General features: G+C 41.5%; 1 protein-coding gene across 6 annotated transcripts in view; it reads left to right on the forward strand.

The window, feature by feature from the left end:
* The window catches only part of LOC110502703 (glutamate--cysteine ligase catalytic subunit), a 32867-nt gene extending 7031 nt beyond the window's left edge, over positions 1-25836 (forward strand). For 2 of the 6 annotated variants that reach the window (XM_021580944.3, XM_021580946.3), the window contains 15 exons: positions 6558-6670; positions 11743-11925; positions 12029-12142; positions 17896-17954; positions 18101-18237; positions 18445-18519; positions 18693-18809; positions 19057-19195; positions 19418-19530; positions 19674-19766; positions 19977-20081; positions 20468-20549; positions 20647-20753; positions 23599-23719; positions 24038-25836. In XM_021580944.3, coding sequence (XP_021436619.1) covers positions 6558-6670; positions 11743-11925; positions 12029-12142; positions 17896-17954; positions 18101-18237; positions 18445-18519; positions 18693-18809; positions 19057-19195; positions 19418-19530; positions 19674-19766; positions 19977-20081; positions 20468-20549; positions 20647-20753; positions 23599-23719; positions 24038-24219 — 1740 coding nt within the window. In that variant the 3' untranslated portion in view covers positions 24220-25836. The remainder of the gene's footprint in view (positions 1-6557; positions 6671-11742; positions 11926-12028; positions 12143-17895; positions 17955-18100; positions 18238-18444; positions 18520-18692; positions 18810-19056; positions 19196-19417; positions 19531-19673; positions 19767-19976; positions 20082-20467; positions 20550-20646; positions 20754-23598; positions 23720-24037) is intronic. The other 4 variants (XM_090217244.1, XM_090217245.1, XM_021580948.3 and 1 more) reach the window with 2 other exon arrangements.
* Positions 25837-27617: the final 1781 nt, after the last annotated feature.

The following is a 27617-nucleotide window of genomic DNA, read 5'->3' on the forward strand; positions in this document are numbered from 1 at the left end:
CTACCATCAGTCCTGTGTCATGCCAACAGTAAAACATCCTGAGACCAGTCATGTGTGGGGTTGCTTCTCAGCCAAGGGAGTGGGCTCACTCACAATTTTGCCTAAGAAAACAGCCATGAATAAAGAATGGTACCAACACATCCTCCGAGAGCAACTTCTCCCAACCATCCAGGAACAATTTGGTGAAGAACAATGCCTTTTCCAGCACCTTGCCAAAAGGCAAAGTGATAACTAAGTGGCTCGGGGAACAAAACATCGATATTTTGGGTCCATGGCCAGGAAACTCCCCAGACCTTAATCCCATTAAGAATTTGTGGTCAATCCTTGAGCCTGGTGGACAAACAAAAACCCACAAATTCTGGCAAACTCCAAGCATTGATTATGCAAGAACGGGCTGCCATCAGTCAGGATGGGGCCCAGAAGTTAATTGACTGCATGCCAGGGCCGATTGCAGAGGTGTTGAAAAGGATCAACACTGTAAATATTAACTCTTTGCATCAACTTCATGTAATTGTCAATAAAAGCCTTTGACAATTATACTACAGTATTCCATAGTAACATCTGACAAAAATATCTAAAGACACTGAAGCAGCAAACTTTGGAAATGAATATTTGTGTCATTCTCAAAACTTTTTGCCACGACTGTATATAACGTTCCACTGTTGACCGTGCATGTCAGAGCAAAATCCAAGCCATGAGTTCGAAGGAATAGAGCTCCGAGACAGGATTGTGTCGCTGCACAGATCTGGGAAGAGTACCAAAAAAAACCTGCCACCATCACCACGGTGAAGCATGGTGGTGGCAGCATCATGCTGTGGGGATGTTTTTCAGCAACAGGGAGACTAGTCAGGATCAAGGGAAAGATGAATGGAGCAAAGTACAGAGAGCTCCTTGATGAAAACCTGCTCCAGAGCTCTCAGCACCTCAGACTGGGGTAAGGTTCAACCTTCCAACAGGACAACAACCCCAAGCACACAGCCAAGACGATGCAGGTGTTGCTTCGGGACAAGACTCTGAATGTCCGTGAGTGGCTAGCCAGAGCCCCGACTTGAACCCGATCTAACAACTCTGGAGAGACTTGACAAAGCTGTGCAGCGACGCTCCCCATCCAACCTGACAGCTCTTGAGAGATTCTGCAGAGAAGAATTGGAGAAAGTCCCCAAATACAGGTGTCAAGCTTTTACCATCATACCCAAGAAGACTAGGTCGCTTCCAAATGTGCTTGAACAAAATACTGAGTAATGGGTCTGAATAGTTATGTAAATGTCATATTTCAGTTTTTATTTATCTATCTATATTTGCAAACCTTTTTAAAAAAAAATTGTTTTGCTTCGTCGTTATGGTGTATTGTGTGTAGATTGATGAGGGGGAAAAATGAATACATTTTAGAACAAAGCTGTAATGTAACTATGTGGAAAAAGTCAAGGGGTCTGAATACTTTCCGAATGCACTGTACGTGTCTGCAAGACTGGGGAAATGCTGATACTTCGAGCAGTACCTGACATCTCCCTTCGTGTCATGTCGAACCCATGGAACTCCTCTTTCCAGGTCAGAATGAGTTTTTGTGTCCTTTTCTACTTGTATGCTGCCTTTTTAGCAGCTGGTTCAAGGTTTGGTAGTGGTGGTGGCGCTTTCTTGGTGCTTGGCCAGTATTCGGTGCTTGTAGAAAGATTTTATTAGACAGCTACACAATATACCTGGATCATTAGCAGGGTGGCGCAGATAGAGATGGTCGCCTCGCTTTGAGTCCTTAGGAAACTATGCAGTATTTAGTGTAAGTATTATTTCTTACATTGTTAGCCCAGAAAATCACAAGTGTTATTACATACAGCTGGGAAGTACTATTGGATATCAGAGCAATGTCAACTTACCAACATTACGACCAGGAATACGACTTTCTAGAATTAATCCTTTGTTCAGACCACCACCCAGGACTTTAGATCTAATCCCAGAAGCCGACTCAAAACAACGTCGCCGCAGAAGAGGCAGACGGAGTGGCCTCCTGGTCAGACGCCGTAGATGTACACACTGCCCACTGCTTCCGGGCATACTACTCGCCAATGTCCAGTCTCTTGACAATGGGGTAGATGAAATTATAACATTCTCTGTTTCACGGAAACATGGCTCTCTCGGGATTCGGAGTTGGTTCAGCCACCGGACTTCTTCATGCGTCGCACCAACATATATAAACACCTCTCTGGGAAGAGGAAGGGCAGGGGTGTATAATTAATGATTAACGACTCATGGTGTAATCACAACATAAAGGAACTCAAGTCCTTCTGCTCACCCGACCTAGAATTCCTTACAATCAAATGCCAGCCATATTATCTCCCAAGAGAATTCTCATCAGTTATCATCACAGCTGTGTATATTCCCCCTCAAGCAGACACCACGACGACCCTCAAGGAACTTCACTGGACTCTATGCAAACTGGAAACCAAAAATCCTGAGGCTGCATTTGTTTTATCCTGCGATTTTAACAAAGCAAATTTGAACAAGGCTACCTAAATTCTATCAGCATGTTGATTGCATCAACAATACACTCGATCACCGCTACTCTAACTTCCATGATGCATACAAGGCATACATGCATTCATCCACGCTTCAAGATCGTTTTGACCACACTGACTGGGAAATGTTCCGAGCAGCCTGAGAGAATAACACCGATCTATACGCTGACTCAGTGAGTGAGTTTATAAGGAAGTGCATTGGAGATGTTGTACCACTGACTATTAAAACCTACCCTAACCAGAAACCGTGGATGGATGGTGGCATTCACGCAAAACAGAAAGCGCATTTAACCATGGAAAGAGGACTGGGAATATGGCCGAATTAATATTAACTGTAGTTATTCCCTCAAGTCAATCAAACGAGCAATGTTGCTATAGAGACAAAGTGGAGTTGGAATTCAACGGCTCAGACACGAGACGTGTGTGGCAGGGTCTACAGGAAATCACTGACTACAAAAAGAGAACCAGCTACGTTATGGACACCGACATCTCGCTTCCAGACAAACTAAACACCTTCGCCCGCTTTGAGGATAATACTGTGCCACCATCGCGGCCCGCTAACACCGCTCCTCCGTGACCGATGTGAGTAAGACATTTAAACGTGTTAACTCTCGCAAGTAATCTGGCCCAGACGGCATCCCTTGCCGCATCCTCAGAGCATGCGCAGACCAGCTGGCTGGTGTGTTTACGGACATATTAAATCGCTCCCTATCCCAGTCTGCTGTCCTGACAAGATGGCCACCATTGTTCCTGTACCCAAGAAGGAAAAAATAACTGAACGTAATGACCACCACCCCGTAGCACTCACTTCTGTCATCATGAAGTGCTTTGAGAGACTAGTCAAGGATCATGCCACCCTAGACCCTCTTCAGTTTGCATACCACCCCAACAGGTCCACAGACGACGCAATCGCCATCACACTGCCCTATCCCATCTGGACAAGAGGAATACCTATGTAAGAATGCTGTTCATTGACTAAGCTCAGCATTCAACACCATAGTATCCTCCAAGCTCATCATTAAGCTGGGGTCCCTGGCTTTCAATCCTCCCTGTGCAATTCGGTCCTGGACTTTATGATGAGCCACCCCTAGGTGGTGAAGGTAGGAAACAACATCTCCACTTCGCTGACCCTCAACACTGGGGCCCCACAAGGGTGTGTGCTCAGCCCCCTCCTGTACTCCCTGTTCACCCATGACTGCGTGGCCATGCACGCCTCCAACTCAATCATCAAGTTTGCAGACGACACCACAGTAGTGGGCTTGATTACCAACAACGACGAGGCAGCCTATAGGGAGAAGGGGAGGGCACTCAGAGTATGGTGTCAGGGAAAACAACCTCTCGCTCAACGTCAACAAAACAAAGGAGATGATCGTGAACTTCAGGATACAGCAGAGGGAGCACCCCCACCATCCACATCAAAGGGACAGTAGTGGAGAAAGTGTGAAGTTAAGTTCTTCTGCGTACACATCACAGACAAACTGAAATGGTCCACCCACACAGACAGTGGTGAAGGCGCAACAGCGCCTCTTCAATCTCAGGAGGCTGAAGAAATTTGGCTTGTCACCTGAAACCCTCAAACAGATGCACAATCAAGCCCATCAGACTGTTAAACGGCAATCACTAACTCAGAGAGGCTGCTAACTACAGACTCGTATCACTGGCCACTTTTATAAAATGCCCCCAAGCATACTTCCAAAGTTGTGGCAAAATGGCTTAAGGACAACAGAGCCACGGTATTGGAGTGGCCATCACAAAGCCCTGACCTCAATCCTATACTACATTTGTGGGCAGAACTGAAAAAGCGTGTGTGAGCAAGGAGGCCTATAAACCAGACAGTTACACCAGCTCTGTCAGGAGGAATCGGCCAAAATTCACCCAACTTATTGCGGGACGCTTGTGGAAGGCTACCCAAAACGTTTGACCTAAGTTAAACAATTTAAAGGCAATGCTACCAAATACTAATTGAGTGTATGTAAACTTCTGACTCACTGGGAATGTGATAAATTAAATGTGAAATAAATCATTTTCTCTACTATTATTCTGACATTACACATTCTGTAAAATAAAGTGGTGATCCTAACTGACCTAAAAGACAGGGAATTTTTACTTGGATGACATGTCAGGAATTGTGAAAATCTGAGTTTAATATATTTGGCTAAGGTGTATGTAAACATCCGACTTCAACTGTATGTATATACTGTACCTTATACCATCTATTGCACCATGCCTATGCCGCTCATCCTTATATTTATATGTACATATTCTTATTCCTCCCTTTAGATTTGTGTGTATTAGCTAGTTGTTGGTGAATTGTTAGTTAACTTGTTAGATATTACTGCACTGTCGCAACTAGAAGCACAAGCATTTCACTACACTCGCATTAACATCTGCTAACCATGTGTATGTGACCAATAACATTTGATTTCATTTATATACAAAAGTATGTGGACACCCCTTCAAATTAGTGGATTCGGCTATTTCAGTCTCACCTGTTGCTCTGACAACTGTATAAAATCGAGCACACAGCCATTCAATCGCCATAGACGAACATTGGCAGTAGAATGGCCTTACTGAAAAGCTCAGTGACTTTCAATGTGGCACGGTCATAGAATGCTCCTTTTCATCACAGTTCTGCCCTGCTAGAGCTGCCCCGGTCAACTGTAAGTGCTGTTATTGTGAATTGGAAATGTCTAGGAGCAATAACAGCTCAGCCGAGAAGTGTTATGCCACACAAGCTCACAGAACACGACCGCTGAAGCACGTAAGTGCGTAAAAATCATCTGTCCTTGGTTACAACACTCCAAACTGCCTCTGGAAGTAATGTCAGCACAATAACTGTTCGTTGGGAGCTTCATGAATCTAATAAATTACTAAATGTTTGATTGGGGCAAGACTCTGGAGCAGAGTCCTCTGGAGTGATAAATCACACTTCACCATCTGGCAGTCCTACAGACGGATCAAGGTTTGGCGGATGCCAGGAGGATGCCAGGAGAACCCTACTGGATGCCAGGAGAACCAATGCATAGTGCCAACTGTAATGTTTGGTGGAGTAGGAATAATGGTTGGGAGCTATTTTTAATGGTTCGGGCTAGGCCCTTAGCACTGACGATTCTGTGCTTCCATCTTTGTGGAAACAGTTTGGAAGGCCCTTTCTTGTTTCAGTAGGACAATACCCCCGTGCGCAAAGCGAGGTTTGTACAGAAATGGTTTGTCGAGATAGGTGTGAAAGCACTTGACTGCCCGGCACAAATCCCTGAGCTCAACCCCATCGAACACCTTTGGGATGAATTGGAACGCTGACTGCGAGCCAGGCCTAATCACCCAACATCAGTGCCCCACTCACTAATGCTCTTGTGGCTGAAAGCAAGCAAGTCCCCTCAGCAATGTTCCAACAATGGAAAGCCTTCCCAGAAGAGTGGAGGCTGTTATAGCAGCAAAGGGGGACCAACTCCATATTAATGCCCATTATTTTGTTCGACGAACAGGTGTCCATATATTTTTGGTCATGTTGTGTATCTCCTGCTCCCATCTCCTAGAATTAACACTGACGATAGTAGGCTTCAAACATTTTGAAAACGGAGGTAAACCCGCAGCCACACACAGGATATGTGACGAAAGAGAGACTAAAGATCAGCCTCTCCAACTCGCAGCTCAATTCATTTAGCCAAATCTCTAGTCTACTTGCAGCCGACACACTGATTAGATAGATAGTTATGAAATATTTTCTATCTGAGATGGTGGGTGTCCTCTTTCTTGTGTTTTTTGAGGTGAAACGACCCTAGGATTTATTCACTTCACAACTGGTCATTCCCACCTTCCCACTTGGTTATGAATGCAGCATCGGGCTACATTATGTTAACACTAATCAACACGAGCTTTGATTCTACTTCCAATCAGTTTTTAGCCAATGGGTGCTGTCAGTGATGTCAACATGTGCTGTAAGCCTAATGGATTTCAGCATGATATGCATTGCATTTGCACACAGTTTTTCAGGCTTCAAATATAAACTGGTTATGCAAAAAAAATATTTTTTTCTCCCCTTTTTAGGTGGAATACATGTTGATTGAAATGGATGAGAAAAATGAAAAGGTTCGTCTTGTTCTCAAAGGTGGGGAGGTTTTGGAAACCCTTCAAGACAAAGGTGAAAAGACAAACCCCAAGTAAGTCAACTTTAAATCTGTTTAGAAAATGACACGATTATCGTGTTGAGTTGAAACTGGCTGCTATTTATCTGCCTTATGTTAAAGTATAATAGTTCTATTTTACACTCATATCGCTGTTTTTGATGTAAATGCCATGTTATAAAAGGGTACGGACAGTTTTTGCGATCTAACTTATTTTTAAGAAACTTGCCCCAATCAAACATTTAGTAATTTATTAGATGCTCTTATCCAGAGCAACTTAGAGTAGTGATTGCATATACAGTTGAAGTCTGAAGTTTATATACACTTAGGTTGGAGTCATTAACTCGTTTTTCAACCACTCCACTCATTTCTTGTTAACAAGCTACAGTTTTGGCAAGTTGGTTAGGACTAGAGGTCGACCGATTATGATTTTTCAACGCCGATACCGATTAATCGGCCGATTTTCTTTCTTTCTTTTATTATTATTTATTTATTTAATTCTTTTTTAATATATATATTTTTTTATTTATTTGTAATAATGGCCATTACAACAATACTGAATTAACACTTATTTTAACTTAATATAAAACATCAATAAAATCAATTTAGCCTCAACTAAATATTGAAACATGTTCAATTTGGTTTAAATAATGCAAAAACATAGGTAGGCTAATTTACATAATTTGAGTCAATTGGAGGTGTACCTGTGGATTTATTTCAAGGCCTACCTTCAAACTCAGTGCCTCTTGACATCATGGGAAAATCAAGAGACCTCAAAATAAAAATTGTCGTCTGGTTCATCCTTGGGAGCAATTTCCAAACACCTGAAGGTACCACATTCATCTGTACAAACAATAGTACGCAAGTATAAACACCATGGGACCATACAGCCGTTATACCGCTCAGGAAGGAGACGCGTTCTGTCTCCTAGAGATGAACGTACTGTGGTGTGAGAAGTGAAAATCAATCCCAGAACAACAGTAAAGGACCTTGTTTCCTCCAGCATCACATACTTCCGGCGCAGACAGAAATGGCCGCCTCGCTTCGCGTTCCTAGGAAAACCAAGTTTTTTTTTTTACGTGTTATTTCTTACATTGGTACCCCAGGTAATCTTAGGTTTCATTACATACAGTCGGAAAGAACTACTGAATATAAGAGCAACGTCAACTCACCATCAGTACGACCAGGAATATGACTTTCCCGAAGCGGATCCTGTGTTCTGCCTTCCACCCAGGACAACGGAATGGATCCCAGCCTGCGACCCAAAACAACGACGTCGTAAAAGAGGGAAACGAAGCGGTCTTCTGTTCACCTGATTTAGAATTCCTCACAATCAAATGTCGACCGCATTATCTCCCAAGGGAATTCTCTTCGATTATAATCACAGCCGTATATATTCCCCCCCCCCCCCAAGCAGACACATCGATGGCCCTGAACAAACTTTATTTGACTCTTTGCAAACTGGTAACCACATCCTGAGGCTGCATTCATTGTAGCTGGGGATTTTAACAAGGCTAATCTGAAAACAAGACTCCCTAAATTGTATCAGCATATCGATTGCGCAACCAGGGCTGGTAAAACCTTGGATCATTGCTATTCTAACTTCCGCGACGCATATAAGGCCCTCCCCCGCCCTCCTTTCGGAAAAGCTGACCACGACTCCATTTTGTTGCTCCCTGCCCACAGACAGAAACTAAAACAAGAAGCTCCTGCGCTCAGGTCTGTTCAACGCTGGTCCGACCAATCTGATTCCACGCTTCAAGACTGCTTCGGTCATGTGGACTGGGATATGTTCCGCATTGATTCCAACAACAACATTGACGAATACGCTGATTCTGAAAGCGAGTTAATTAGAAAGTGCATTGACGATGTCATTCCCATAGCAACGATTAAAACATTCCCAAACCAGAAACTGTGGATTGATGGCAGCATTCGTGTGAAACTGAAAGCGCGAACCACTGCTTTTAACCAGGGAAAGGTGACTGGAAACATGACCGAATACAAACAGTGTAGCTATTCCCTCCGCAAGGCAATCAAACAAGCTAAGCGTCAGTATAGAGACAAAGTAGAGTGACAATTCAACGGCTCAGACACAAGGTATGTGGCAGGGTCTACAGTCAATCACAGATTGCAAAAAGAAAACCAGCCCCATCTCGGACCAGGATGTCTTGCTCCCAGGCAGACTAAATAACTTTTTTGCCCGTTTTGAGGACAATACAGTGCCACTGACACGGCCCGCAACCAAAACCTGTGGACTCTCAGGAAACAGTAGTGGGGGCACCCCCCTATCCACATCGATGGGCAGTAGTGGAGAGGGTAGTAAGTTTTAAGTTCCTCTGCGTACACATCACGGACAAACTGAATTGGTCCACCCACACAGACCAGCGTCGTGAAGAAGGCGCAGCAGCGCCTCTTCAACCTCGGGAGGCTGAAGAAATTCACCAAAAGCACTCACAAACTTCTACAGATGCACAATCGAGAACATCCTGTCGGGCTGTATCACCGCCTGGTACTGCAACTGCTCCGCCCACAACCGTAAAGCTGTCCACAGGGTAGTGAGGTCTGCACAACGCATCACCGGGGGGGCGGGGCGGCAAACTACCTGCCCTCCAGGACACCTATGCCACCCAATGTCACAGGAAGGCCATAAAGATCATCAAGGACAACAACCACCAGAGCCACTGCCTGTTCACCCCGCTATCATCCAGAAGGCGAGGTCAGTACAGGTGCATTAAAGCAGGGACCGAGAGACAGAAGCTGAGACTGAAAAAGCTTCTATCTCAAGGCCATCAGACTGTTAAACAGCCACCACTAACATTGAGTGGCTGCTGCCAACACACTGACTCAACTCCAGCCACTTTAATAATGGGAATTGATGGAAATGTATGTAAAATATCACTAGCCACTTTAAACAATGCTACTTAATATAATGTTTACATACCCTACATTACTAATCTTATATGTATATACTGTACTCGATACCATCTACTGCATCTTGCCTATGCCATTCTGTACCATCACTCATTCATATATATTTGTACATATTCTTTATCCCTTTACACTTGTGTGTGTATAAGGTAGTAGTTTTGGAATTGTTAGGTTAGATTACTCGTTGGTTATTACTGCGTTGGCAGAACTAGAAGCACAAGCATTTCGCTACACTCGCATTAACATCTGCTAACCATGTGTATGTGACAAATAAATTTGATTGGATCTTCACAAGTACAAAAGTATCTATAGCCACAGTAAAATGAGTCCTATATCAACATAACCTGAAAGGCCACTCAGCAAGGAAGAAATCACTGCTCCTAAACCGCCATAAAAAGCCAGACTACGGTTTGCAACTGCAAATGGGGACGAAGATCGTACTTTTTCGAGAAATGTCCTATGAGCTGATGAAACAAAAATAGAACTGTTTGGCCATAATTACCATTGTTATGTTTGGAGGGAAAATGGGGAAGCTTCCAAGACGAAGTACACCATCCCAACCATGAAGCAAGGGGGTGGCAGCATCATATTGTGAGGGTGCTTTGCTGCAGGAGGGACTGGTGCACTGCACAAATAGATGGCATGATGAGTAAGGAACAACATGTGGATGTATTGAAGCAACATCTCAAGACATAAGTCAGGGAGTTTAAGCTTGGTTGCAAATGGGTCTTCCGAATGGACAATGACCCCAAGCATACTTCCAAAGTGGGAAAATGGCTTAAGGACTACAAAGTCAAGGTATTGGAGTGGCCATCACAAAGCGCTGACCTCAATCCCATAGAAATCTTGTGGGCAGAACCGAAAACGTGTGCGAGCAAGGAGGCCTACAAACCAGACAGTTACACCAGTTCTGTCAGGAGGAATGGGACATAATAAATAAATAAAAGCTATTATTCTGACATTTCACATTCTTAAAATAAAGTGGTGAGCCTAACAGACCTAAGACATGGCATGTTTACTTGGGTCAGGAATTGTGAAACTGCTTTTAAATGTATTTGGCTAAGGTGTATGTATACTTCTGACTTCAACTGTATTTTCCAATATATTTTGTTTCCCCGTACTGTCATTCTGAACTTCATCAGCAACGCTATATTACATTTTGTTGCGACTCAAATGGAACAGCTGGATAGGGGAAAACTGCTCGAGTCGCACAAAATTGAATATAACGTTGCGGATATAGTTTGGAATGACACAATTTCATGTGTACAACATCTAAAGACCTGCATCACTTTACTGAGGGCGTTTAGGTTTCTAAAAGGATGTATTTGGGTGTTTCTGGAGTGTTTGTTCATATTTTTTCAGAGCTTTGTACTGCGCACTGAGGATGAGGAAGTGAATCACTGGTTAGAGGTTTCTCAAACAAGTGAAATCACAATGTGTCTTGCTCCTTCTATAACATGTCATTTACATAAAGTTTAACAACCAAATGTCTTCTTTTTTTTTTTTTTACATTGCAGGTACTAAAGACATATTTTGTCACTGCATAAGACAGTGTTCCATTAGCCTCTTTAGCAACTTTAAAAATAAATGAAGGAGCTTCCCTTATGGCTCGCTCATGCAAAAGCTACTTTACATGTATGCAACTTCAGCATGAGTTTTACTTTCTTTAAAAAAATGTTTTTTTTTAACTATGCTCCTACAAATACACTATTGAGTCACCCTGCCTGCTACACCGTGGGCTGTTAAATTCCTTCTGCAGGTTAAAAAGCCTTTCTCTATTTGATGTACTTGTGTTTGTACAAGCACCACAGTAAAGGTCTGCTTGCTAACTGCCCATGATGTCCTAAATCTGTGAAGCCTACTTAACCCAGGGGAAATACCAGTGTCAGTGGGGAATTGTAGCTAGAGCTGTAGCATTCCTCATTACTGCCTCTGTCGCACATACTGAAGAGCACGTGCCCTGAAGCACAAACACAGCATTTTCCCCCCCCTGCTGACATAGTGTCTCACATTAGATTTAAAAAAACATGTTTACTTTAATGTGAAAGATCAGCATACCACAATGGACTCCATCTGATCAAGGACCTTGTTTTGTTAGACAACATTATTCATTTGGCCTCTAAATACGGAAGTTGGCTTTTACTTTTTTATTTTTTATAATGCTTTGTTTTTATTTGTAGCCATCCTACCCTTTGGAGGCCAGAGTATGGCAGCTACATGATCGAAGGGACTCCGGGGCAGCCATACGGTGGGACGATGTCAGAGTTCAACACAGTGGAGGACAACATGGGAAAGAGGAGGCGAGAGGCCTCATCTGTGCTGAATAAGAATGAAACCCTTGCCACCATCACATCATTCCCAAGGTAGTTTAGTACCTATTTTGTCACTCACTCAACCATTTGAAACTTTGTTTATTTCATTTATAGTACCTTAACATTATTGTTATTCTTGTAACAATGGTTTTAGGTTAGGTTGTCCAGGCTTCACCCAGCCAGAGTACAACCCAACACCTGTTGAAAAAGGAGTGTCCAAATCACTGTTCTTCCCCGATGAAGCCATAAACGGACACCCAAGATTCAGGTAGGCTTGAATGTATATATGTATGTATGTCGGAAGTTTACATACACTTAGATTGGAGTCATTAAAACTTGTTTGTCAACCACTCCACAAATTTCTTGTTAACAAACTATAGTTTTGCCAAGTCAGTTAGGACATCTACTTTGTGCTTGACACAAGTAATTTTCCCAACAATTGTTTACAGACAGATTATTTCACTTATATGCACTGTATCACAATTCCTGTGGGTCAGAAGATACATACACTAAGTTGACTGTGCCTTTAAACAGCTTGGAAAATTCAAGAAAATGATGTCATGGCTTTAGAAGCTTCTGATAGGCTAATTGACATCATTTGAGTCAATTGGAGGTGTACCTGTGGATGTATTTCAAGGCCTACTTTCAAACTCAGTGTCTCTTTGCTTGACATCATGGGAAAATCAAAAGAAATCAGCCAAGACCTCAGAAAAAACATTGTAGACCTCCACAAGTCTGGTTCATTCTTGGGAGAAATTTCCAAACGCCTGAAGGTACCACTTTCATCTGTACAAACAATAGTACGCAAGTATTAACACCATGAGACCGTGCAGCCGTCATACCGCTCAGGAAGGAGACTCGTTCTGTCTCTTAGAGGGGAATGTACTTTACTGCGAAAAGTGAAAATCAACCCCAGAACAACAGCAAAGGACCCTGTGAACATTCTGGAGGAAACAGGTACAAAAGTATCAATATCCACAGTAAAACGAGTCCTATATCGACATCACCTGAAAGGCCGCTCAGCAAGGAAGAAGCCACTGCTCCAAAACCGCCATAAAAAAAGCCAGACTACGGTATGCAACTGCACATGGGGACAAAGATCGTACTTTTTGGAGAAATGTACTATGGTCTGATGAAACAACAATAGAACTGTTTGGCCATAATGACCATCATGTTTGGAGGGTAGAGGCTTGGGGGAGGCTTGCAAGTCGAAGAACACCATCCCAACCATGAAGCACGAGGGTGGCAGCTTGCGGGGATGCTTTGCTGCAGGTGCACTTCACAAATGGCATCATGGGGGAGGACAATTATGTGGATATATTGAAGCAACAAGGCCTGACCTCCATTCAAAAGAACATTTGTGGGCAGAATTGAAAAAGCATGTGAGAGCAAGGAGGCTGACAAACCTGAATCCGTTACACCAGCTATGTCAGGAGGAATGGGGAAAAATTAATCCAACTTGTGGGAAGCTTGTGGAAGGCTACCCAAAACGTTTGACCCAAGTTAAACAATTTAAAGGCAATGCTACCAAATAATAATTGAGTGTATGTAAACGTCCTACCCACAGGGAATGTGATGAAAGAAATAAAAGCTGAAATAAATAATTCTCTCTACTATTATTCTGACATTTCACATTCTTAAAATTAGGTGGTGATCCTAACTCACCTAAGACAGGGAACTTTTACTTGGATTAAATGTCAGGAATTGGGAAACTGAGTTTAAATGTATTTGGCTTAGGTGTATGTAAACTTCCGACTTCAACTCTGTGTGTATTATTTAACCTTTAACTAGACAAGTCGGTTAAGAACAAATCCTTATTTACAATGACGGCCTACCAAAAGGCCTCCTGCGGGGATGGGCACTGTTTAAAAAAACAAATATATATATTTGCCCTTTTTTTAAATGTATTATATATATATATATATATACATACATACAGTGCCTTGCGAAAGTATTTGGCCCCCTTGAACTTTGCGACCTTTTGCCACATTTCAGGCTTCAAACATAAAGATATAAAACTGTATTTTTTTGTGAAGAATCAACAACAAGTGGGACACAATCATGAAGTGGAACGACATTTATTGGATATTTCAAACTTTTTTTTAACAAATCAAAAACTGAAAAATTGGGCGTGCAAAATTATTCAGCCCCCTTAAGTTAATACTTTGTAGCGCCACCTTTTGCTGCGATTACAGCTGTAAGTCGCTTGGGGTATGTCTCTATCAGTTTTGCACATCGAGAGACTGACATTTTTTTCCCATTCCTCCTTGCAAAACAGCTCGAGCTCAGTGAGGTTGGATGGAGAGCATTTGTGAACAGCAGTTTTCAGTTCTTTCCACAGATTCTCGATTGGATTCAGGTCTGGACTTTGACTTGGCCATTCTAACACCTGAATATGTTTATTTTTGAACCATTCCATTGTAGATTTTGCTTTATGTTTTGGATCATTGTCTTGTTGGAAGACAAATCTCCATCCCAGTCTCAGGTCTTTTGCAGACTCCATCAGGTTTTCTTCCAGAATGGTCCTGTATTTGGCTCCATCCATCTTCCCATCAATTTTAACCATCTTCCCTGTCCCTGCTGAAGAAAAGCAGGCCCAAACTATGATGCTGCCACCACCATGTTTGACAGTGGGGATGGTGTGTTCATTGTGATGAGCTGTGTTGCTTTTCGCCAAACATAACGTTTTGCATTGTTGCCAAAAAGTTCAATTTTGGTTTCATCTGACCAGAGCACCTTCTTCCACATGTTTGGTGTGGCTCCCAGGTGGCTTGTGGCAAACTTTAAACGACACTTTTTATGGATATCTTTAAGAAATGGCTTTCTTCTTGCCACTCTTCCATAAAGGCCAGATTTGTGCAATATACGACTCATTGTTGTCCTATGGACAGAGTCTCCCACCTCAGCTGTAGATCTCTGCAGTTCATCCAGAGTGATCATGGGCCTCTTGGCTGCATCTCTGATCAGTCTTCTCCTTGTATGAGCTGAAAGTTTAGAGGGACGGCCAGGTCTTGGTAGATTTGCAGTGGTCTGATACTCCTTCCATTTCAATATTATCGCTTGCACAGTGCTCCTTGGGATGTTTAAAGCTTGGGAAATCTTTTTGTATCCAAGTCCGGCTTTAAACTTCTTCACAACATTATCTCGGACCTGCCTGGTGTGTTCCTTGTTCTTCATGATGCTCTCTGCGCTTTTGATGGACCTCTGAGACTATCACAGTGCAGGTGCATTTATACGGAGACTTGATTACACACAGGTGGATTGTATTTATCATCATTAGTCATTTAGGTCAACATTGGATCATTCAGAGATCCTCACTGAACTTCTGGAGAGAGTTTGCTGCACTGAAAGTTAAGGGGCTGAATAATTTTGCACGCCCAATTTTTCAGTTTTTTTCCCAACTGTAAAGAACATCTTGCCGCTCGAGAGTGCCCTTACCTGCCAATCTATAAATTACGTCTCCGTAGTCTAGCATGGGTAGGATGGTCATCTGAATCAGCGTTAGTTTGGCAGCTGAGTTGAAAGAGGAACGACAACAATAGAGGAAACCAAGTCAAGATTTAACCTTAGCCTGCAGCTTTGATGTTTGCTGAGAGAAGGACAATGTACCATCTAGCCATACTCCCAAGTACAGATATGAGGTGACTACATCAAGCTCTAAACCCTCAGAGGTAGTAAGCACACTGGTGGGGAGAGGGGCATTCTTCTTACCAAACCACATGACCTTTTGTTTTGCAGGTGTTCAGAACAAGGTTAAGGGCAGAGAAAGCATGTTGGACACTAAAAGCTTTGTTGTAGAGCGTTTTAACACAATCTGGGGAGGGGCCAGCTGAGTATAAGACACTGCGCTACCTTTGTTCCACATATACACTACATGACCAAAAGTATGTGGACACCTGCTCGTCGAACATCTGTCCAAAATCATGGGCATTAATATGGAGTTGGTCCCCCCTTTGCTGCCACAACAACCTCCACTCTTCTGGGAAGGCTTTTCAGTAGATGTTGAAACCATAGGTCGACCGATTATGATTTTTCAACGCTGATACCGGTTATTGGAGGACCAAAAAAGCCGATACCGATTTTAATGGGCCAATTGTTAACTTTTTTAAAATGTGTAATAATGACAATTACAACAACACTGAATGAACACTTATTTTAACTTAATATAATACATCAATAAAAATCCATTTAGCCTCAAATAAATAATGAAACGTGTTCAATTTGGTTTAAAGAATGCAAAAACAAAGTGGTGGAGAAGAAAGTAAAAGTGCAATATGTGCCATGTAAGAAAGCTAACGTTTAAGTTCCTTGCTCAGAACATGAGAACATATGAAAGTTGGTGGTTCCTTTTAACATGAGACTTCAATATTCCAAGGTAAGAGGTTTTAGGTTGTAGTTAATATAGTATTTATAGGACTATTTCTCTCAGAGCGAGTGATGTTTGAAACGCTATTAGCGCACACCCAGCTAACCATTTCACATCGGTTACACCAGCCATTAGGCTGATAGGCTTGAAGTCATAAACAGCGCTGTGCTTGCCAAGAGCTGCTGGCAAAACGCATGAAAGTGCTGTTTGAATGAATGCTTACGAGCCTGCTGCTGCCTACCATCGCTCAGTCAGACTGCTCTATCAAATCACTTAGTTATAACATAACACACAGAAATACGAGCCTTTGGTCATTAATATGGTCGAATCCGGAAACTATAATTTAAAAAACAAAACGTTTATTTCAGTGAAATACGGAACCGGTCAGTATTTTATCTAATGGGTGGCATCCCTAAGTCTAAATATTCTTGTTACATTGCACTACCTTCAATGTTATGTCATAATTATGTAAAATTCTGGCAAATTAGTTTGTAATGAGCCAGGCAGCCCAAACTGTTGCATATACCCTGACTCTGCGTGCAATGAACGCAAGAGAAATTAAACAAATTCACCTGGTTAATATTGCATGCTAACCTGGATTTCTTTTAGCTAAATATGCAGGTTTAAAAATATATACTTCTGTGTATTGATTTTAAGAAAGGCATTGGTGTTTATGGTTAGGTCCAGTCGTCCAACGATTGTGCTTTTTTCGCAAATGCGCTTTTGTTAAATCATCCCCCAGCGTTGCATCGATTATATGCAACGCAGGACATGCTAGATAAACAAGTAATATCATCAACCATGTGTAGTTATAACTAGTGATTATGATTGATTGGTTGTTTTTTATAAGATAAGTTTAATGCTAGCTAGCAACTTACCTTGGCTTCTACTGCATTCACGTAACAGGCAGGCTCCTCGTGGAGTGCAATGAGAGGCAGGTGGTTAGAGCGTTGGACTAGTTAACTGTAAGGTTGCAAGTTTGGATCCCCCGAGCCGACAAGGTGAAAATCTGAACAAGGTAGTTAACCCACTGTTCCTAGGCCATCATTGAAAATAAGAATGTGTTCTTAACTGACTTGCCTAGTTAAAGGTCTAAAAATACATTTAAATCTGCAAAATCGGCGCCCAAAATACCGATTTTCCGATTGTTATGAAAACTTGAAATCGGCCCAAATTAATCGTCCATTCAGATTAATCGGTCAACCACTAGTTGGAACATTGCTGCGGGGACTTGCTTCTATTCAGCCACAAGATCATTACTGAGGTCTGGCTGAGATGTTGTTGCTCCTAGATGTTTCCACTTCACAATAACAGCACTTACACTTGACCAGGGCAGCTCCAGCAGGGCAGAAATCTGATGAACTGACTTGTTGGAAAGGTGGCATCCTATGACAGTGCCGTGTTGAAAGTCACTGAGCTCTTCAGAAAGGCTGTTCTACTGTCAATGTTTGTCTATGGAGATTGCATGGCTTTGTGCTCGATTGTATACACCTGTCAGCAGGTGTGGCTGAAATAGCCAAATCCACTAATTTGAAGGGGTGTCCACATACTTTTGTGTGTATATTTGCAGTATGTTGTCTCACTGCTATGATATGTCAAGTTTGAGCTCTTTTTTTGAATTCCCTTGAAAACAGAAATTTGAATGTTTTTTTCAGCACCCTGACCAGAAACATTCGTCACAGAAGAGGAGAGAAGGTAGTGATCAACGTACCCAGTAAGTGTAAATAAAAACCGGTCTTCACCATTTGCACTTAACAATTACACCACTCAGTCAAATACATTTTGTCATTTTCACTGGTCAAATTTAGGATACATACTTATCGGTATCTATTTTTCACTGTGCTTCTTTCTCCTTGTTAGTCTTTAAAGACAAGTGCACTCCATCTCCATTTGTGGAGAAGTTTCCAGAGGATGATGGGGAGGCCGCCAGAGCAGCTCTCCCTGATCACATCTACATGGATGCCATGGGCTTCGGAATGGGCAACTGCTGTCTTCAGGTATATGCTACACATTATACTAATAGTAACATTGTATACTGTCGTTATTTGTTTGTCTTTGGATGCATGTTCCTTTTTTCAGTCGCACATCATAAATTACGTGTTCATATACTAGACTAGAGAATATTTTTTAAAGGTTGTGGGCATGTTTATATAAGCCTGTTGATTAGTCCTTAAATTAACTTGAACCTTTTTATGTTTTTCCAGGTGACATTCCAAGCTTGCAGCATTGAAGAGGCGAGGTACCTTTATGACCAACTAGCAACATTCTGCCCCATAGTGGTAAGATATGCTTAGAAAATGTACAGAAAAAATTGCATCAAGTAGTAATTTTTTTAATCAAAGGTGTCGTAAATGGCTTTGTTTGAATCATTACAGTATTCAATAATGCTTTGGTTGTTTCGAGTGCTTTTTGTGTGGTGGAAACTGGAAAGCTAATTGTTGATCGTTTACAGATGGCCCTTAGTGCTGCTTCGCCGTTTTACAGAGGCTATGTGTCAGACATTGATTGTCGCTGGGGAGTTATTTCTGCCTCGGTGGATGACAGGACCGGGGAAGAGAGAGGGCTGGAGGTGAGCAGATGAATCATGAAAAACTGTCCCCTAATTAAAGAAGCATGACCTTGCCACTAGTTGCTTCAGGGGGTTGAGTGTCCGGCTCAGATAGGCATTATGAATTTCTCTGTTGATTTCCTGGTGTTCAATTGTAACGTTAGTCAGAGCAGGTTTTCAGTTATTTGTTTGTTGAATTGTCAGAAGATTTTCCTACTTTTCATATTCATGGTCTTTTTTAATTTCTATGAAAATGTTGTCTTTGCAGCCTTTGAAAAGCAACAAATTTCGAATCTTGAAATCAAGATATGATTCAATCGACAGCTACCTCTCCAGTTGTGGCGATAAGTACAATGACATAGATCTGACAATAGACGAGGAGATCAACAAACAGTTACTGGATGCAGGTAAACACTGTAACAAAGACATCAGTAATAGAACATGTTGAATGATAAGTGACTGGGGAAAATATATTATTTTAAAATGAGTAGTAAAATAATCATACAAAAAGTTATGTATTGTTTAAGCATTGAAACTGCCTGTACGACAATGTTTACAACATTTTTTATTGGATTTGTTTTAATCATAAAATGTTCTATAGAGAAGTGATCAGAATCTGTGTTTTGTAGGGATCGACAAACTGCTGGCCCAACACATAGCCCATCTTTTCATCCGGGATCCGCTGTCACTCTTTGAGGAGAAAATTCACCTGGATGATGAAAATGAGTCGGATCACTTTGAGGTTAAAATGATACCCACCCTATACTGACTTACTGTGGCTGTATTACTGCTGAAAACCAAACCAATGCTTGTGACAGATTTTAAAAGGAGGATTTTTCGTTTATATAATCAAAATGTATTTTCCATGTCACGTCTCTCTTGTAGAATCTGCAGTCAACCAACTGGCAGACAATGAGGTTCAAACCTCCTCCTCCAAACTCGGACATCGGATGGCGAGTTGAGTTCCGCCCCATGGAGGTAGCATAAGCCTTACAACTCTGACACAAAAGATTGAATATAATTTGGATATTTACCTGAAATGCGCTCATTGGCAATTTATGTATGTCTGCTAAATAGTGTTACGTGAACAAACAATACTTGCAACAGGATTTACATGTACTGTGTCTTAACTTATTTTTGTACAATGTTAGTGTAGAAATATTTAGTGGACGTTTTCTTTTATTTCAGGTGCAACTTACCGATTTTGAAAACTCTGCTTACGTTGTTTTCATCGTCCTGCTCACCAGGGTTATCCTGTCCTATAAACTAGACTTTCTCATCCCCTTGTCAAAGGTGAGAATGTGGTTGTTCTTGTTACACTTTTCATTCGCTGAATTTTATGAAATTAAATTAAGTTAGACTGGTTGTTTTTGTGGAGTTCCCAGTACATTCACTTTCGAGTCTCATAGCAATGGGTCTGAATACTTACGTAAATACGGTATTTCTGTTTTCTAATTTTTAATACCTTTGCTAAAATTTCTAAACCTGTTTTTTGCTTTGTCATAATGGGGTATTGTGTGTAAATTGATGAGGAAAACTATTTAATCAATTTTAGAATAAGGCTGTAACCTAACAAAATGTGGAAAAATGTAATGGGTCTGAATACTTTCCGAATGCACTGTATAGGTCTGTGATATAACACCATTTGTTTTAGTGTGCTTTGTCTTGTCTTTGAACAGGTTGACGAAAACATGAAAGTGGCCCAGGAAAGAAATGCAGTCCAAGAGGGCATGTTTTACTTCCGGAAGGACATCTATAAAGGTGAGATGATACAAGTCCAGTGTTTTGAAACCTGGTCTGGGCGCGTTTTATCAAAATGCCTAAACAGTTTAATGCTTCCTCTTCTCTTGTGTCATAGGCTGTAATCCTGTCCTCGATAGCTCCTCAGCGGCCCAGAACGGCTTGGACAGTGAGGGTGACAATGAGTACATACTGATGAGCATTGACACAATCATCAATGGAAAGGTGCTTATTAATAATATTTCTAATTTAATATATCATTCTCCTGAGCCCTTTACTGCAAATCAGGTTTGAGGAGTTCGTAAGGTAACTTTAGTCAACTCTTGAGTTCAAATGTGGATAACTGGTACCACGAAAGTGGCTCACCTTTTAGCCAGGTAAATTTATATGGCAACAAATCCTTCAGAACTAACCTGCTTCGATCAGGCTAACTCAGGGATAACTCCATTTATCCTGAATGAAGTGTCTGAGCCATGAGTTGAAGACTAACTAAATAGGATGCCACATTTCATAGGATGCCACATTTCCAACAAGTCAGTTCGTCACATTTCTGCCCTGCTAGAGCTGCCCCCGTCAACTGTAAGTGCTGTTATTGTGAAGTGGAAACATCTAAGAGCAACAATGGCTCAGCCGCGAAGTGGTGTAAAGTTTGCCGCCATTGGACTCTGGAGCAGTGGAAACGCGTTCTCTGGAGTGATGAAATACACTTCACCATCTAGCATTCTGACGAAAGAATCTGGGTTTGGCGGAAGCCAGGAGAACACTACCTGCCTCTGTCTGGTCCAGTAACGGTGGGTTTGTGCCCATAGGTGACGTTGTTGCCGGTGATGTCTGGTGAGGACCTGCCTTACAACAGGCCTAAAAGCCCTCAGTCCAGCCTCTCTCAGCCTATTGTGGACAGTCTGAGCACTGATGGAGGGATTGTGCGTTCCTGGTGTAACGCGGGCAGTTTCCATCCTGTACCTGTCCCGCAGCTGTGATGTTTGGATGTACCGATCCTGTGCAGGTGTTGTTACACGTGGTCTGCTACTGTGAGGACAATCAGCTGTCCGTCCTGTCTCCCTGTAGCGCTGTCTTAGGCGTCTCACAGTATGGACATAGCAATTTATTGCCCTGGCTACATCTGCAGTCCTCTTGCCTCCTTGCAGCATGCCTAAGGCACGTTCACGCAGATGAGCAGGGACCCTGGGAATCTTTCTTTTGGTGTTTTTCAGAGTCAGTAGAAAGGCCTCTTTAGTGTCCTAAGTTTTCATAACTGTGACCTTAATTGCCTACCATCTGCAAGCTGTTAGTGTCTTAACGACTGTTCCACAGGTGCTTGTTCATTAATTATTTATGGTTCATTGAACAAGACTGGGAAACAGTATTTAAACCCTTTACAATGAAGATCTGTGAAGTTATTTGCATTTTTACAAATTATCTTTGAAAGGGATTTCTTTTTTTGCCGAGTTTATTTTTTGGGGGGTTGATATGCCAACATGGCTATGGTCATAGGACCTAGGTCCTTCACAAAAGTTAATGAGTTGCCTACTACTGATAGATAAATACAGCTGTCAACTGAGCCAGAAATGTACATAAAAAAATTATCCTCTAAAAAGGCCAACATTGGAATAATATTTTGCATAAATGTACAGAAATAATTAACCTACATGTAAAAGTGTAGCCTATCATGTCCACACCGATGCTGACATGGAGGTGCCAGAAAATGTAGCTTAACTTCAATGAAACTTTGAAATACATAAAGTCTAAAAGCCAGTCATATTTGACAGTAATGTCAGATAATTCACATAAAGTATTGATTATGTTGATATACTCTGAATGATTAGTTCAGATCAAATGGCCATGAGCCAAGAGAAAGGCCAGTGTCTTGCACAACGCACACATTACCCATTTTGCAACTATTTAACCATAAACTTAACTGTTCAAAACCTGGAGGTTTTACGTCATTTTATAAGGCAAAAATCAGACCATATGTTGAGGGAATTCTTTTATAAACACTATAAAATGTGTATTCACTATAAAACCAGTATTTTCTATTATTCTATTGGTTTTCAAATCGACTTCCTTGTCCACCAGGCAAAGGCACATCCTTCTCATATTAGACACCCATACTAGTTGTTGCATCTTTAGATCTCCGCTTTCTAAATTTATAACATATTTTAATCTCTGTCACATGAAAACGCTTGCATGTGCCATGCGCGTTTTAGAACAGTGTGTTCCCGCTAATTGCATTTTGGAACCTTCTCCCGTAACCTACTGCCGTATGCGCATTGCTGCACTTATAATGTGAAGAAATAATATTTTATAAACATTTTAAGATCAATGTTCTGATCTGTTGCATTAGCATTATTGCTTTTTAAATATTTGATGTACGGTAGTTGTCCCAGAACTGTCCCAGAATCTGTTTAAACCATCCCAGACATAATTTTTTTTTGCGTCCCCGGGAGGACTGAACAACTTTAATTTAAAGCCCTGGCAACATACCAAGTGAGAAAGCACATTCTTCGATCTTCTCTCTGAAACTGTTGGATCACTATTTCTTAGTTTCTCTCCCTTGCTGTGTCTAGTAGGCTAGTGATTAGTAGGACTGGGGGGGCGGTCAGGATACAACGAACGAGGCAAACAAGAATTATAGTGGGAGAAGTATCTAGCTAGTGCTAATTAAATTGTTGTTTTCAAATCACTTGTCATGACTGCCTCCCTCCCCACCACTCACTGCCTGATAGTCAGCCGTAGCAGGTCACAGTGAAATAAAATAATAATAATTAAAGAATAATTCAATGGCAGCTGCGGTGCAATTTAGAAGTGGCCCAATATCCTGCAACCTCCGACCAATACGTTTTCACCCTGTGACATTGTTTTCAAAGTAGCCCATTTTTGCGGGCAAACCATGGACATGGCGACCCTGGGCGGACAACAATATCCACCTTCTTAGTATGGATGAAGCCTGGCCTGGAATGTGAAGCTGGCTAGATTTCTAAAAGCCGGAGTAGATCTAGCTTCCGTAGGATAACATTCTGTCTGCACTCTTGAGTTTCAACTATAACAGTTGTTGTTTCTTATCATTTAGGAAGGAGTTTTTCAAGGGCTGATACCAATCCTTAACTGCTACCTGGAAAACATGGAGGTGGACGTCGATACAAGATGCACCATCCTGAACTACCTGAAGCTCATCAAGAGACGCGCCTCAGGTACACTATATTTAGCAAATGGACAATGACAATTTGACACTGGGTTGGGTAACATGTTTTTGTGGCCCATAGGATTTCGGAAAAGCACGCAGCATTCTAATAGTGGAAGGCACATTTAGCTCCCTAACACTGTCAAAATGGTTTGGTAGCTCTTTGTGCATTAATGTTGAATCTGAACTGAAGCCACATGAAAATGTATAGAATTATAAATGCCAAACATTAACTTGTTTGTTTTTGGTGTATATATTAGTGTAACATCTTAATGATAAAATCCCTGCCAAAATCATATTTCTCTCTTTCTCCTTGTTGCTGATGTAGGTGAACTGATGACCATAGCAAAGTGGATGAGGGAGTTTGTCGACAAGCACACTCAATACAAGCAGGACAGCGTAATAACTGACAAAATAAACTACGACTTACTCCGCAAGTGTGACAGTATCTCAAAAGGAGAGGAGCGATGCCCAGAACTTTTTGGAGACCCAGTCAATCGGGGCAAATAAACCAATTGTCACAGCTGTAATCAATGAATTAATGTGTTGTCCACATCAATGATGTACGTGAAAAGAGAGCCTAAATATCTGGCTGAACAAAGAAGTGGTCCAAACTACACTAAACAAAAATATAAACGCAACATGTAAAGTGTTGGTCCCAGGTTTCATGAGCTGAAATAAAAATCCCAAAAATGTTCCGTACGCACAAAAAAACGTATTAATCTCAACTTTTGTGCACAAATTTGTTTACATCCATGTTAGTGGGCATTTCTCCTTTGTGCAGTCAAGTTGAGGGAGTGTCCACCAGAGCTGTTGCCAGAGAATTTAATGTTTAATTTCTCTACCGTAAGTCATGTCAATGTCGTTTAAGAGAATTTGGCAGTAAGTCCAACCGGCCTCAGCTGTAGACCACTTGTAACCACGCCAGCCCAGGACCTCTGCATCCAGCTTCTTTGTCTGAGACCAGCCCCCCAGACAGCCGATGAAACTGTGGGTTTGCACAACTGATGAATTTCTGCAAAAAAAAATCAGAAACCGTCTCAGGGAAACTAATCTGCGTGCTCGTTCCTCACCAAGGTCTTGACCTGACTGCAGTTCGGTGTCGTAATCAATTTCAGTAGGCAAATGCTCACCTTCAATAGCCACTGGCACGCTGGAGAAGTGTGCTCTTCACGGATGAATCCCGTTTTCAACTGTACCGTGCAGACTGTGTATATGGCATCCTGTGTGTGTGTGAGCGGTTTGCTGATGTCCACGTTGTGAACAGAGTGCCCCATGGTGGCGGTGGGGTTATGGTATGTGCAGGCATAAGCTACGGACAACAAACAATTGCATTTTATTGTTGGCAATTTGAATGCACAGAGATACCGTGACGAGATCTCGAGGCCCATTATCGTGCTATTCATCCGCCACCACCTCAAAGGAGGGGGACAACATGCCATAATCATAGCCTGATCAACTATATGCGAAAGAGATGTTGCACTGAATGATGCATATGGTGGTCACACCAGATAGTGACTGATGTTCAGATCCACGCCCCTACTTTTATTTACATTATTTATCTGTGACCAAAATATGCATATCTATATTCCCAGTTGTGAAATCCATGTATTAGGGCCTAATGAATTGATTTAAATTGACTGATTCCTTGTGAACTGTAACTCAGTGAAATTGTTGCATGTTGCATTTAGATTTTTTTCAGTGTAATTGAGTTTTAATGGAGAACATAGAATTGCATGTGTGCATTGCGAAGGTGAAGCCGGTGTATTGAAGTTGTATATACTGTTACAGATAAACCATAACAAAATGAAATCTGATGTGTAATTGGATATGTAAATATTTTTATTCTGTTCATGGTAAATGTAATGAACACAAGTTCACTATATTTAAGTGTAAACTATACTTCCATCTGCTCTACAAACATTAACAAGGGTTCTTACGTTTCCAAATGTGGTATATCTGCATTTGTCTGAAATAATTTTTGTTTTTGTGAGAAATGTAAAATGAAAGAAGTGTGATTTGCTGTGCTGACATGACAGTAGAACATTAAGAAAGTAATATGACATTGAAGTGAATGTTAGCATTTGGTTGGAATGTCTCATTGAATAAATCTGTGTACAGCACTAAGTACAGTATTTATCTTGGTTACTTGGTTCTATGTTTCCTTGATAAATGCTCATTGTGGAATGAGACCTTTAATTCACTAGAGGGTGCTAGTGGCATACCAAATGTACATTACTGTTGAATGGCATAACGCTCCAAAGGAACCAATCTTATCAATGTAAACATATTTTATACGTTACATATTAAGGATGGATCAAATCTGCTCATTTACATAAATAAAACAAATCAGTTCAGATGTAAAGAATTATGTTCCACGCCCTAAAAATATAGGCCTACGCTTGAATAGTATAGAAGTGGCAACTTTTAGTCTAGTTAAGCAAGTCTCCATCCTATCACACAGGGGCGGATTGGCCATCTGGCAAATGCCAGATTAGCTGGTCCAATATATCAAATGGTTAGCAGATGTTAATGTGAGTGTAGTGAAATGCTTGTGCTTCTAGTTACGACCATGCAGTAATATCTAAAAAGTAATCTAACAATTTCACAACAACTACCTTATACAAGACGTTTTCATCTTTTGAGCTTCTAGTCATGAAATCTATGCAGCCTACTCAATCACTTTTTATAGCTACTGTTTACAGGCCTCCTGGGCCATATACAGCATTCCTCACTGAGTTCCCTGAATTCCTATCGGACCTTGTAGTCAGCAGATAATATTCATATTTTTGCTGACTTTAATATTCACATGGAAAAGCCCACAGACCCACCCCAAAAGGCTTTCGGAGCCATTGTCAACTCTGGGTTTTGTCCAACATGTCTCTGGACCTACTCACTGTCACAGTCATACTCTGGACCTAGTTTTGTCCCATGGAATAAATGTGTATCTTAATGTTTTTCCTCATAATCCTGGACTATCGGACCACCATTTTATTATGTTTGCAATCGCAACAAATAATCTGCTCAGACCCCAACCAAGGAGCATCAAAGTCGTGCTATAAATTCACAGACAACACAAAGATTCCTTGATGCCCTTCCAGACTCCCTCTGCCTACCCAAGGACGTCAGAGGAGAAAAATCAGTTAACCACCTGAGGAACTCAATTTAACCTTGCGCAATACCCTAGATGCAGTTGCACCCCTAAAAACTAAAAACATTTCTCACAAGAAACTAGCTCCCTGGTATACAGAAAATACCCGAGCTCTGAAGCAAGCTTCCAGAAAATTGGAACGGAAATGGCGCCACACCAAACTGGAAATCTTCCGACTAGCTTGGAAAGACAGTACCGTGCAGTATCGAAGAGCCCTTACTGCTGCTCGATCATCCAATTTTTCCAACTTAATTGAGGAAAATAAGAACAATCCGAAATTTATTTTTGATACTGTCGCAAAGCTAACTAAAAAGCAGCATTCCCCAAGTGAGGATGGCTTTCACTTCAGCTGTAATAAATTCATGAACGTCTTTGAGGAAAAGATCATGATTATTAGAAAGCAAATTACGGACTCCTCTTTAAATCTGCATATTCCTCCACAGCTCAGTGGAGTCAGCTCCTGAGTCTGCACAACTCTGCCAGGGCCTAGGATCAAGAGAGACACTCAAGTGTTTTAGTACTATATCTCTTGACACTGATGAAAATAATCATGGCCTCTAAACCTTCAAGCTGCATACTGGACCCTATTCCAACTAAACTACTGAAAGAGCTGCTTCCTGTGCTTGGCCCTCCTATGTTGAACATAATAAACGGCTCTCTATCCACCGGATGTGTACCAAACTCACTAAAAGTGGCAGTAATAAAGCCTCTCTTGAAAAAGCCAAACCTTGACCCAGAAAATATATAAAACTATCGG

The sequence above is a fragment of the Oncorhynchus mykiss genome, chromosome 23 (genome assembly GCF_057628025.1).
Source record: "Oncorhynchus mykiss isolate SJ-2025 chromosome 23, ASM5762802v1, whole genome shotgun sequence".
Taxonomy (NCBI): domain Eukaryota; kingdom Metazoa; phylum Chordata; class Actinopteri; order Salmoniformes; family Salmonidae; genus Oncorhynchus; species Oncorhynchus mykiss.